General features: G+C 41.1%; 1 protein-coding gene across 2 annotated transcripts; it reads left to right on the top strand.

The window, feature by feature from the left end:
* The first annotated feature begins 4,137 nt into the window (after positions 1 to 4,137).
* cdipt.L (CDP-diacylglycerol--inositol 3-phosphatidyltransferase L homeolog) lies at positions 4,138 to 7,719 on the top strand. Of its 2 annotated transcripts, XM_041578223.1 has the most exons (7): positions 4,138 to 4,294; positions 4,704 to 4,838; positions 5,053 to 5,206; positions 5,964 to 6,045; positions 6,157 to 6,238; positions 7,120 to 7,311; positions 7,347 to 7,719. In XM_041578223.1, exons 1-6 carry the CDS (start codon positions 4,252 to 4,254, stop codon positions 7,278 to 7,280), a joined length of 657 nt encoding a protein of 218 aa, XP_041434157.1. In that variant the 5' UTR covers positions 4,138 to 4,251; the 3' UTR covers positions 7,281 to 7,311; positions 7,347 to 7,719. The 2 variants fall into 2 exon arrangements, with proteins under 2 accessions (XP_041434157.1, XP_041434156.1); XM_041578222.1 differs by lacking the exon at positions 7,347 to 7,719 and having other exon boundaries at positions 7,120 to 7,325.
* Positions 7,720 to 12,442: the final 4,723 nt, after the last annotated feature.

Here is a 12,442-nt window from a genome sequence, read left to right as displayed (position 1 = left end):
TAAGAGTATGGAATCTGTGTTTTTTATCTACTGATGGGTGACCTTATGTACCCTGGAGTTAAAGGAACAGTAACGTCAAAAAATGAAAGTATTTTAAAGTAATAAAAATATAATGCAGTGTTGCCCTGCACTGATAAAACTGCTGTGTTTGCTTCAGAAACATGATTATTGTTCATATAAATAAGCTGCTGTGTATCAATGGGGGCAGCCATTTTCATTCAAGTAGAAAAGGCTCAGGTCACACAGTAGATAGCAGATAAGCTCTGTAGAACATAATGGTGTTATCTGTTATCCGCTATTTATCCTGTGCCATATAGACGTTTTTGAATTTCCACCATTGCTACACAGCATCTTTTTTTTATATGAACTATAGTAGAGTTTCTGAAGCAAACACATCAGTTTTACCAGTACAGGGCTACAGTACATGATATTTTCATTACTTTAGAACACGTTCAATTTTTGATGTTACTGTTCCTTTAAGGGTGCCCATCCTAGGGTTGCCAGAATTTTCACTGGACTGTACCAAGTACACCAAGAGGAGCAATTATCTCTGAAGCAAATCTTTGACTTCTTGGTTAAAACTGGAGTCAACTATTCTTAGAAACTCTGGATATCCCCCATTCCCTGCCCACCCATACTAGCTTTCTAGCACTGTGGGTTCAGAGTCAGGACAAGAGACATCAAATAGTTGCACCGCGGTTTAAAACTTTATACGTATAACCCCGATAAAAAATTGTCTGTATGGCGGGATGAAGGTTTGTTGTATATTATATACTAGTGTCAGTTGAAGGTGGTGGCCAGGACAGCCTAGCAACAAAGCACATTTCTGGTCCTTAGCAACAAGTGTCTTCATAGCAACAACATCACAACAGTTCTAACCAGGCAGTATTGTAGTGACATATTTGCAACATCACTAAGGAGTGTTTATTTGGGGCCCTGAAAGGGGACCACGAAGCATGAGTGGATTTAGAGGGTTACATGATAACATTTGTGATGACTCTGCAGCTATGAGAAGCTGAAAGGAGTAAAAACTTCCTATTTCCCCTTGATTCTCTCCTGACTGTGAATGCCCCGTGTTGGCTGGAGGGGTCGGCACCTCTCCCAACAATATGAAGTAAGAAATAGGCAGACACGGAAGGCCAGTGTAGCAGGGAAATCCCCTGCACGTTTATTTTGTCATATGATGTCACGTTTTGGGGGCGTGCCCCTTCTTCAGACATGTCTGAAGAAGGGGCACGCCCCGGAAAAAGTTACATCATATGACAAAATAAACGTGCAGGGGATTTCCCTGCTACACTGGCCTTCCGTGTCTGCCTATTTCTTACTTCAAGCTGAAAGGAGTGACAGTGGTAGATACTCCTCAGTGCAGATCACATACACAAATCCCATAGCAAGCGCTATGGGTAACTAGGCTTGGAGCAAACTAATTAATTCATTGGTACCCATGTGCCCAACAGGACTGGCTATCTTGACATGGAAATGCATGGCCAGTATTTCAAGGACTGTGATTCTAATTTGCCTTTATGTAACAAGTCAGGGCTTTGGTATAACAATTGTCCCTTCAGGTTCAGCTCAGATTCCCAGGAGATCCCCTGGCCACACTTCTGATTGGGCATAGGTGGGCCTAAAGGAAGAATTCTTGGGAAATGGTGCCTGACTGGGAGACTAATGGTCCATGATATCATGGTGGGACTGCCACCTTTGTCTGAATCAATGATTTTGGGAGGTAATGATGTTTGGGGGCATGCTGTGATGGCGGGGCTATGATTATGTTTTTGAACCAAGCATTTCCTCCAAAAAGAGGCTGTTCGGTTCAAAACTGAGCAGGTAGCAAGCCTATATCAAGTGCACAATTATAATTGTTCTAATAATTATTAAATAGAATTGATTAATATAGCCTAGAAGGCACAGTTCTTTGCCCACTAAATGGCAGTTTACTGAACTCTATGGGAAGCGTTTAATTCATGCTTCCAAAAAGACACATTCAGGACTAATTGAATGTGAGTAGCTGTGTGTTCTGTTTGTTGTGTTATTGCTAGTCCAGTGTATACAGACAGACTGCAGAGGACAGCATTGACAGAGATAGGGCCGGACTGGGCCAGCTGAGGGCCCACTGAGACTGCAAGAGAAGTGCCATGTTCCAGGCGTAAAGCATCCAACCTATCTGCCCCTACACGAACACTCGTGTGCTGCTCTTCTTTTGCAGCTATCAGTTACAGTTCAGGGCACAACAGGTTTTTTTTCTGGGCATCCCAGTTGACACTGGACTGTGCAGGAGGAACATCTCTAGTCTCATGCTATTAACAGCTCAGACTTACAGAATTCTGTTCTCCTATTTACACTGCCCAAATTATTGGCAGAAACTCCCCCCTGCCAGCTCTGTATAATTACCCACCTCCCTGGATTTTTAAAATAATCTGAGGCAATACATTTACTCAATGCTCCCATCACAAACTCTTTCCTGGCTTTCTCATTACTGGCAACAAATGAAACACAAGCAGCCAGTCTGACGTTACTGGGAAATTATAGGTGAGGGGGCATCTCTGCTACACTTTCTAGCAGGGTCAAGTCGACTGGGCAACACTGGCCAGCCCCCTAACCTGAGCTTGTACCCAACCTTGATGTTCACACGCATTGGCAGTAGCTGAGGGTGGAAGGAAGAGCATAGTGAACTTGGACTAGAGGTAGGCAGAATGCACTTTAACAGGTAGCTGCCCAGTGTTCCCTATAGTTGTGTCTCTTCAGCCTACCCCTAGTTCCAGCCCTGCTTTCCAAATAAGACAGAACACCCCCCCCCCCCCACCAAGTGAATGAAGCTGCTGAAGAGCCAAAGTCACTAAAAGGAGCCAAAGCTGATGAGGAAAGCCAAAGTAGCTGCCATTACCGAGATTGAGTTTAAGGTAAATTCCACATAACACCAATGTTATCTTCTATAGGGCTCCTGTAGATGTTTTTTAAAGGAGACATAAGATAAATGAAAAACCCCTAATTGTGTAGGCAATTATAAGTAATATATGGTGTTGCTTTTACATGGTGTTAAAAATGAATATCATCTTTAAAAATAGCCCCTTTATTGGAGCTCCCTATAGATGTTCTCTGGTCCCTGTCTGTGTTTCACATGAGGGGTGGGCGTGTCCTAACGGTCCCTGCCAGAAGCACAGTAGGAGGGGGACAGCCAATCACAGCCCTGCAGTCACACAAGCACAGACAGGCTTCAGTTCCCTATCAGGTCCTGCTAGCTGCTGATTGGTTCCTGTCCTACAGTGCAGTGAGCTGAGTGCACAGCCTGGGAATTCAGGGAGCAGGAAGTGGAAGAGAAGGGAGGGATTATTAGGGTTTTTGCAGAAATTTTTAATAAATCAGCCTGAAACTACTTTTTTAAGCACAATTCTTCTATATCTAAATGAGTAAAATACACTGGTACATTCTTATTTTTTACACAAATGTCTCCTTTAAGGTAAGTTCCTCTTATCGCAATGCTATTTTTGATGAATGAATGAAAACCCTGACCACCAGTTTTTTTTAAATCTTCTATAGGGTTCCCTGGCCATTGATGTGGTTTTTTAACTTGTACGGGGAACCCTTGCCACCCATGGGTTTTTATTGTTCATGTTTTGGTGCCCAGGTTTGTGTGGCTTTTTTTTTACTGTGGTGTGAGGATGCGCGAGGCCCACAAAACCTTGTCATACAGGGCTCCGTGATTTGTGGCATTGGGTCGTGGGAGTCAGAGCACTGGGCTGTTATACAGACTTTATACACAGGCTTTATACAGAGACATGCATTTCTGTGAGGATTTAGTTGCCCTTTATTGCCCTGCTCTGCAAATGGCGCCACCCCTAGGCATAGAACCAACATATCAGCCTGGTATTTAAATAGAAAGAAGAAGTGAGGAAATTGGCTCCCAGATGCAGCAGCTTTACCTCAGGAAACCCTTGTTTTGCGGCTATAAGTCAAATGCTCATGGCTGCCACTGTCTCCTCAGCTTCCCTATCCGGGGCGGAGCCTGCAGCTGTCACTGCCAACAGGACAGAAAATGAAAATAGCGTCACAAAGCTGTCAGTCTAGCCTACTTTACCACAAGATGGGAGACGCTCTATCCACCACGTGACTCCTCTCTCTGATTAAAGCCGAGGCACGGCTCCCTGTGATACACACGCCCACCTGTCAGTGCGAGCGACAGCTCGACCCCGCCCCTCGGAAGTGGAGGCTCGCGGGAGCCGTGACGTCAGTAGGAGCTGAAGACGGAACAAGATGGCTCAGGAAAACATCTTCTTGTTTGTGCCCAACCTTATTGGTGAGTGGGGCGGGCGGTGTGACGGGGGATCCGAGGAGGACTCAGTATGGTGGGTGTATATGAATCAGCTGCTTCATAGACTTGGTATTGGGGTAGTGCCAGGGCAGTTTCCTTATTCAGAGCCCTCCTGCTGGAACCTGTGGCCCTTCAGCTGCTTTATAGGGCCCAGTATCAGCCAACAGCCACAAGCTGGGGATTAGAAGGAATAGGAATGAAATGTGGAGCAACATCAGTCAGTCAGGGACCAAAGGGATAAACACGTTGTCATGGAGCTGTTACATCTCTCCTGGGCACATTTCTGCAGCTCAATGGTCAAAACCACTTTGGCTAATTTATGGGGGTCCTCACCTGAGTCGTACCATTTACTGTGTGTCCCGCTATAAGCACTAACCTCTTGTCTCGCCCTCAGGTTACGCTCGCATCGTCTTTGCCTTCATCGCTTTTTACTTCATGCCGACCTCCCCCGTCATGGCCTCCACATTCTACCTGGTGAGCGGCTTGCTGGACGCCTTCGATGGACACGCGGCTCGACTGCTCAATCAGGGTGAGTGTGGGGGTTGGAGACACACTGAGAAGACGTGGGTGCTCTTTAGGGAAGGACTGGCCCGTCTTATCGGAGTAGTCTCACTGGAGAGCTGGTTGTTAGAATAAAGCATACCCTATGGTTAACCGGGTCAGAGGGAACAAAACACTAGACTAGTGACATAGAAACAAAGTGGTGCTGCCTTGCTTCTCTATAAAGACTATTTGTCTCTTAGGTACAAAGTTTGGAGCCATGCTGGATATGCTGACAGATCGATGTGCCACCATGTGCCTACTTGTCAACTTGTCCCTTCTCTACCCTTCCTACACATTACTCTTTCAGCTTAGCATGAGCCTGGACATCGCCAGCCACTGGCTGCACCTTCACAGGTAACATTTCCCCACCCAAGAGATACCAGCTGTATGATAAGCACTGCCCACTCTTGTGTATGACTACATACCCACTGTGTACTGTAATCTCCCCATTTACCAGCTCCCACACTAACACATATATATGGGGCCATTTCCAGGTTTACACATTCCCTGGCTGGAGATGTAGCTTTCTCTGCATTGTTTTAAAAGTGAGAATCAGCAGTGCGGAAAGACATAAACGCTGTTTTACAAATACACACCCACCCCTCATCTGAAACTCAGACAGGGACCAGAGAACATCTACAGGCAGCTCCAATAAAAGGGCTATTTTGAAAGATAATATTAATTTTTAGCAACACCATATAAAAGCAACACCATATATTTCTTATAATTGCCTACAAAATTAGGGTTTTTTTCATTTATCCTATATGTCTCCTTTAAAAAATTGAAATTCAGATTTTTTTTAATCTCATAATTATGACTTTAAAAAGATAAAATTATGACTTTTAACATTGAGTTTAAAAGTCATAATTATTAAAATCTGAATTATGAGAATAAAAGGCATAATTTTGATTTTAAAGATTTAGGAGATTAAAAATCAGAATTATGAGATTAAAAATCAGAATTATGAGATTAAAAATCAGAATTATGAGTCATAAATCAGAATTTTTTTTTTTTTTTTTTGTGCTGGCCCCAGTGCTCTTCTGTATTTAATAGATAAACCCAGTAAGTGTAAGATAATTGTAATGAATTAATGTCTTTGTTCTTCAATCAGCTCCATTCTAAAGGGCAGTGAGAGCCATAAAACCATCAACCTGGCTGGGAACCCAGTGCTCCATCTCTACTACACCTCACGGGTAAGTGTTTGAGTCCTGCCCTCCCTTTATGCACTAACACCTTGACCTGCATTCTTATAGGTATTTGGTCATGTGACACTGCTGATCACTGTGTCTCTTTGTCTCTCATAGCCGGTGCTGTTCTTCATGTGTGCTGGGAATGAGCTGTTCTACTGTATGTTGTATCTCCTGAACTTCACTGAGGGACCATCGGGTAAGCGCTATCTGTGATCTTACTGCTTGCCTATGGGGGATGTGTATTCAGATGGCCAGAGTTTAGTAATCCCAGGGCAGTATGCATTAACCTATTTAATACTTCCAAATTGGTCAGAGAGAAAGTCATGTTGGAGCTGACTGTACCACTTAAAATCCCCCCTGCTTATTAGGTGGTTCACCTTATAAGTTAACTAGAGATCCACCGAATCCAGGATATGGTTTAGGACTTGGCCAGGATTCGGCCTTTTTCAGCGGGACTTGGATTCAGACGAATCCTTCTGCCCGGCTGAACCGAATCCTAATTTGCATATGCAAATTAGGGGCGGGAAGGGAAATTGCTTGACTTTTTGTCACAAAACAAGGAAGTAAAAAATGTTTTCCCCTTCCCACACCTAATTTGCATTTTAGGATTCAATTTGGTATTCTGCCAAATCTTTCGCAAAGGATTCAGGGTTCGGCTGAATCCAAAATAGTGAATTCGGTGCATCCCTAAAGTTAACTTTTAGTATGTTAAAGAATGGCTAATTCTAACCTACTTTTTAATTGGCCTTCATTTTTACTTATTTACCTTCTTTCCAGCTTTCATAAGGGGTCACTAAAAAAATAAATGCTATGTAGGCTACAAATGTAAAGTGATTGCTAATTTTTATTACTCCTATTCAGGCCTCTTTTATTCATATCAATGCATGGTTGCTACGGTAATTTGGACCCTAGCAACTAGGTTGCTGATATCATAACCTGTAGAGCTGCTGAATAATAAGATAAATAAATCTAAAAACACGATTACAAAAAAAAATATTAAAGCCAATAACAAATTGCCTCAAAATATTACTGTCTACATAATACTGTATGCCTTTTAACTGGCTCCTCTCTCCACAGTCATCCTGGGTCCCATTGGTGCCATTGGTTTGTTCCGTCTCATCGTCTGGCTGTGCTGCCCAATCTCTCTCGTCAAGTCTCTCATCAGCCTCATCCACCTGGTCACTGCTTCCAGCAACATCGCCTCCCTGGATTGTGCTGAACGATCCAAAAACAAATAGGCGGGCACCTCCTTGTCATCTATATAAAAATCCCATGTGACCATATCAATACTGTAATCCTTATTACTCTTGAATGGGGCAATATTTAGGAATGCTACCCTCAGCTGGGCACACTCTGTTTCACACCAACTGTATGTTCCAAAATCTGACTCAGGGCCGAAGCTTTTAGCTGTTGTATTTCTAAAACATACGACTACTGCAGTGGCATTGCCTCACCCCCTTATGGTTTACCCTGTTATGTTGCCCCCTTAAAAGGTGGTATATTTTTGTGCAACTGTAATTTTATCAATCATGTCGTTTTGCTGAACTAGGTTATAATGGAAGCGGTTAAAGGATAAGTAAACCTTTAAAAAAACAAAAGTTAATGTAAAATTGATGAGGGGGCTATTCTTAGCACTTTTGACATTTACATTCATTATTTATTTATTTTTTATTCCAAGATATTAAGGGATACATGTACTGTTAATATGAATGAATTTTGTTCCAACAGCGCCACCTGCTGGTCAGTTTCCCACCAGTCTGACCAGCAAGTAGTCAAGGAAGTTGTCAGGAGAAAGAAAGAGGCTGCTCTGATGTTTTTCTGCTTAGGAAAGATGTGCGAAAGGTTTCTCATTTTATTTCTAAGCAGAAGAACATCAGCCTCTTTCTTATTCCTGACAACTTCCTTGACTACTTGGTGGTCAGACTGGTGGGAAACTGACCAGCAGGTGGCGCTGTTGTTACAAAATCCATTCATATTAACAATACAGGTTTCCCTTAATATCTTGGAATAAAAAGAAAATAAATAATGAATGTAAATGACAAAAGTGCTTAGAATAGCCCCCCTTATTTTAAAGGTTTACTTATCCTTTAAGGGTCACGAGACACAAATCAGGGAATGAGGGAAGTGATAACTGCTGTAAAACATTTTTTATATTCTAGTTAGAAATTGTTGGAATGTGATTTTTAACCGATGTTATTTATTCATTATTTGGTTGATCTACTGATTTGTGTTTGTGTATCTTTTACTTAGGGAACAAGTGTTTCCATAGCACAGAACAAAACTGATATCAGATCTGCCCCCAGATTCCTTTGCACAACTGTCAGGTAAAGAATACAATAGGTATTAGGGCAGTTAGTACGCTACATGTTATTTTGTGGCTACGTTCTTGTTCAGTAGGTTCTTCTATTCTTAGAATGAACACTCGGTGTGGGCACGGAGCCTGTCAGCAGCAGCACAAGGCTTCATTACACAGCATGGTGGTATCTCTGTTTACATTCAAGGACCAGTAATCCCAAATAAAATATATGCCTTTATAGTGGTGATTGCCGACATCTCTGATCTGTTGTATATTTACTGCCCAGTCCTTCACATTCAGAGCTGACCACTATTGTCATAATTTGGGCCCAATGCAGTGCTGCAATGTTATTTTGTAATAACTGTGCATATTGAAACGCTTATGGGTATTTCTGTTTCACAAGGATTCATTATTCCAGTCAAGCCGCTGCCTGGTTGCAAGCATTGGTAACAATCAGGTAATGGTTTCAGTGGCAAACTGGAGGAGCGTGGAACCAAAAAGTTTAATCATTAAAAAAAAAATAACATTCATTTAAAGGAACCGTTCAGTGTGAAAATAAAAACTGGGTAAATAGGCTGTACAAAATAAAAAATGTATCTAATATAGTTAGTTAGGCAAAAATGTAATGTATAAAGGCTGGAGTGAGTGGATGTGTAACATAATAGCCAGAACACTACTTCCTGCTTTTCAGCTCTCTATCTCTGAGTTAGTCAGTGCCTATAAGGGGGCCCACATGGGACATAACTGTTCAGTGAGTTTGCAATTGATTCAGATCAGATTCAAAAGCAACAGTTATGGCCCATTTGCCCCCCCCCCCAAGTCTCTGATTGGTTACTGCCTGGTAACCAATCAGTGGAAAGCAAGAGAGCTGAAAAGCAGGAAGTAGTTTTCTGGCTATTATGTTACACATCCACTCACTCCAGCCTTTATACATTACATTTTTGCCAAGATCAAAAGGTTATTCCCACAGTTTATAACTTGCAATTAGTTGATCAGGTTTGTGTAGAGGTGTATTTACTAAACGACAATTTACAAAGAGCAGACAGTAGTACTACGGTCTGCTCTTTGTGCATTACAGTTTTGCCTAACTATATTAGATGCATTTTTTATTTTGCACAGCCTATTTACCCAGTTTATTTTTATACTGAACTGTTCCTTAAGGGCCGGTACCCTCTGATGGGACCACAAATGTAAAGGACAGTAGTGATGTGCGGGCCAGCCAGATACCCGCGGGTCGGGCTGTCCTCGCACTCTTCAAATGCTGGCTTCTTTTATAGACTCTGCGCCTGCTCACCCTGCCCCTTTTGTGACGTCATCGACGGGGCGGCGCAGGTCTATAAAAGGAAGTCAGGCATGGGTGGGTGCAGGTAAATCCCCGACACGCAGATCACTAAAGGACAGGTATCTGAGTGTAATTGTAAATTGTCTTACCAATGCAGCACTCTTGTATCAATTATACTTATATATGTATCAAATATATATATGTATCAAATATATATATATATATATATATATATATATATATATATATAAAAAATGTGTGTGTATGCAAGTTGTTGTATCATTATTATATATTATTATGGTTAAAGCAATATTAACGTGAAGCAACATGGATCCTGCAAGCAGATGTCTGTAATGAGATGCACATTCTTAACCTGTCAAAAGTATAATGAAAAGAGAACAGAAGTGGCCATGTCCATGCTTTTATTTGCTTCCCTGGCTGTAGCAAAACGTTATATGGAGGGTTGTTTCTTTTCCTTTAGAAATCTACTGGGACCTATTTAGTTATAACTTGCTGATGTGAATATTACTGTATTTTATCTGTGCAATTTGTTTCCTCCCATATATGTGTCTGAGAGGCCACTTAAAGGCGCACAATACATTTTCGTGTAGTCCAACACAAGCTATGACCTTAGTTGAATGAATGTGTTTCCCTTTTGGATCAGCCTGAGTGTTAGTACTATTGATCATTTAATAGTCGGTGGTTTCCAAAGGCTGCTCCATCTTCTCTTTGTTTATGCATCTGCTCCTCTTTTGTATCTCCTCTGGTTGTAATCCAAAGGCCTGTGCAATAATAAACCTATAAAGAACCTGTTGGGAGTCGTTTCTGTGTATTCTTATATGGAGAAATTCTTCCCACGGCTGGTGAGCTGTACAAGAGTGGGATGCTCAAACCCTGAGCATAAGTGTATAACAGACAATGTGACCTGTATGTGTTTTATCTCTAATTGTCATGTTTCCATACTGGCCTGTACAACCAATGGCACCATAGGAAGAAGCTTTCCAAAAAGTAACTTTTTTTTTTGATGGTTGAGGGACTTGCTTGCTTTGCCTTCGAGTGTGCAATGGTACAAAAACTAGCTTCTGCCATTGGATACTCCATCCTCAGCATCTTTGCTCACTGGCTAGTGAGTGCTGGAATTTCTGGGGGTGACCATTTATTATATGTTTAAAAACTGACAAGTGGTCATGGGTAGATAATGGGGAAGGGATCAATGTTTGAGCAACTACTTGTACTGGATTTGCTACTTTACTACAAAAATTTTTTCGGTTACAGGCGTTTTGTGGGGTTTCACTGCTAGATAGAGATCAGTGGCGTTTGCTGCAGTAGTGATAAACTAGGTGTCAGACTAGAGGAACAGATGTGCTGGTGGGCCACAGAAGAATTTTATCAGTTATTTTTATTATGTTAGATCATTCTAAACATACTGCCCTTTAAATTAAAGGATAAGTAAACCTTTAAAATAAGTGAATGTAAAATTGATGAGGGGGCTATTCTAAGCACTTTTGTCATTTACATTCATTATTCCAAGATATCAAGGGAGACATGTACTGTTAATATAAATGAATTTTGTTCCAACAAAATTAAAACATCTCTCAAACCTTTCCTAAGCAGAAGAACATCAGAGCAGCCTCTTTCTTTCTCCTGAAAACTTCCTTGACTACTTGCTGGTCAGACTAGTCAGAAACTGATCAGTAGGTGGTGCTGTTGTAACAAAATTCATTTATATTAACAGCACATGTATTCCTTAATATCTTGGAATAAAAAATAAATGAATGTAAATGACAAAAGTGCTTAGAATAGCCTCCTCATCTTAACTACCCACACCAGGACTTGCTATCTTTAGTTACCTGAAATGACCCATTTGCACAAATATGCACAGTTTGATATGTTTGTATGTCTAATTGCAAATAGAATTTTTTGTTGTTGGTACATTTTGATTGTAAAACACAAACATCCACAGCTCATAACTGAGCTTTCTTACTAAAATGTAACAAATACAAAAAGGGAGGTTGTGGGTGCACTCCTAAGTTAAAATGTGTACAAGTACAATGGAAGTGCTACTGATTTGGCCAATTAATCAATGCACATTCCTTTGTCCCCTGTCTCATAAGTAATTCAGTATCTATACAAGTGCATGTGTTTACAAAAACAGGGGTTTTTAGCTACAAAATTATGATCATAAAGTTGATAAGACACGGTTCCAACCGGAGCCAAGGTTCAGGAGACACTTACTCCAAGTAATGCTACTATGCAGAGAGGCAGAAGATCCTTTATAAACAAGTTAGGGACCACCGTGTGGGGTTTACCTTGACGTGGCTTATCAACTTTATAACTAAAAACCCCTGTCTTTCTTAAATGCACTTGCATTTATACTGAATTACTTAGATAGGGGACCAGGGAATGTGCATTGATTATTTGGCCAAGTCAGTAGCACTTCCATTGGATTTAAACACATTTTAACTTAGCCTTAGGACTGCATCCACAACCCTCCTTTTTGTATTTAAAATGTAACAAATGCCAAAACGTAAGCAATGTTTAAATTGATTTGTACTTTATTGAAAAATGCCAATAAAAAATAAAAGTTACAATTAGTAAAAAATAACCGATCCCAGGCAATCAAATTCACACCCCAGGAACCTACCATAGATCCAGCTCCATAAATAAAAAATGTATTATATTGAGCTTTTCTTCTAGAGTCAGCAATGAAGTGGGCTTATCTCCTGGTTGGTAGATGGAACTGCTTCATATACCCTCAAAAACACATAAATATATTTTTTTATTTTAATGATTGTATATTAGCAATTTTGCTTTTAAAACAA

The sequence above is a fragment of the Xenopus laevis genome, chromosome 9_10S (genome assembly GCF_017654675.1).
Source record: "Xenopus laevis strain J_2021 chromosome 9_10S, Xenopus_laevis_v10.1, whole genome shotgun sequence".
In the NCBI taxonomy this organism is placed as follows: Eukaryota; Metazoa; Chordata; class Amphibia; order Anura; family Pipidae; genus Xenopus; species Xenopus laevis.
This window is presented reverse-complemented; position numbering and strand designations above follow the sequence as displayed.

What these genes read in the sequence shown, in the direction of transcription:
- cdipt.L (XM_041578223.1), top strand. Translation starts at nt 4,252, where the DNA reads ATGGCTCAGGAAAACATCTTCTTGTTTGTGCCCAACCTTATTG. An exon ending in GTTTGTGCCCAACCTTATTG is followed by an intron (nt 4,295 to 4,703) that starts GTGAGTGGGGCG and finishes TCTCGCCCTCAG; the next exon opens with GTTACGCTCGCATCGTCTTT. An exon ending in GGCTCGACTGCTCAATCAGG is followed by an intron (nt 4,839 to 5,052) that starts GTGAGTGTGGGG and finishes TTTGTCTCTTAG; the next exon opens with GTACAAAGTTTGGAGCCATG.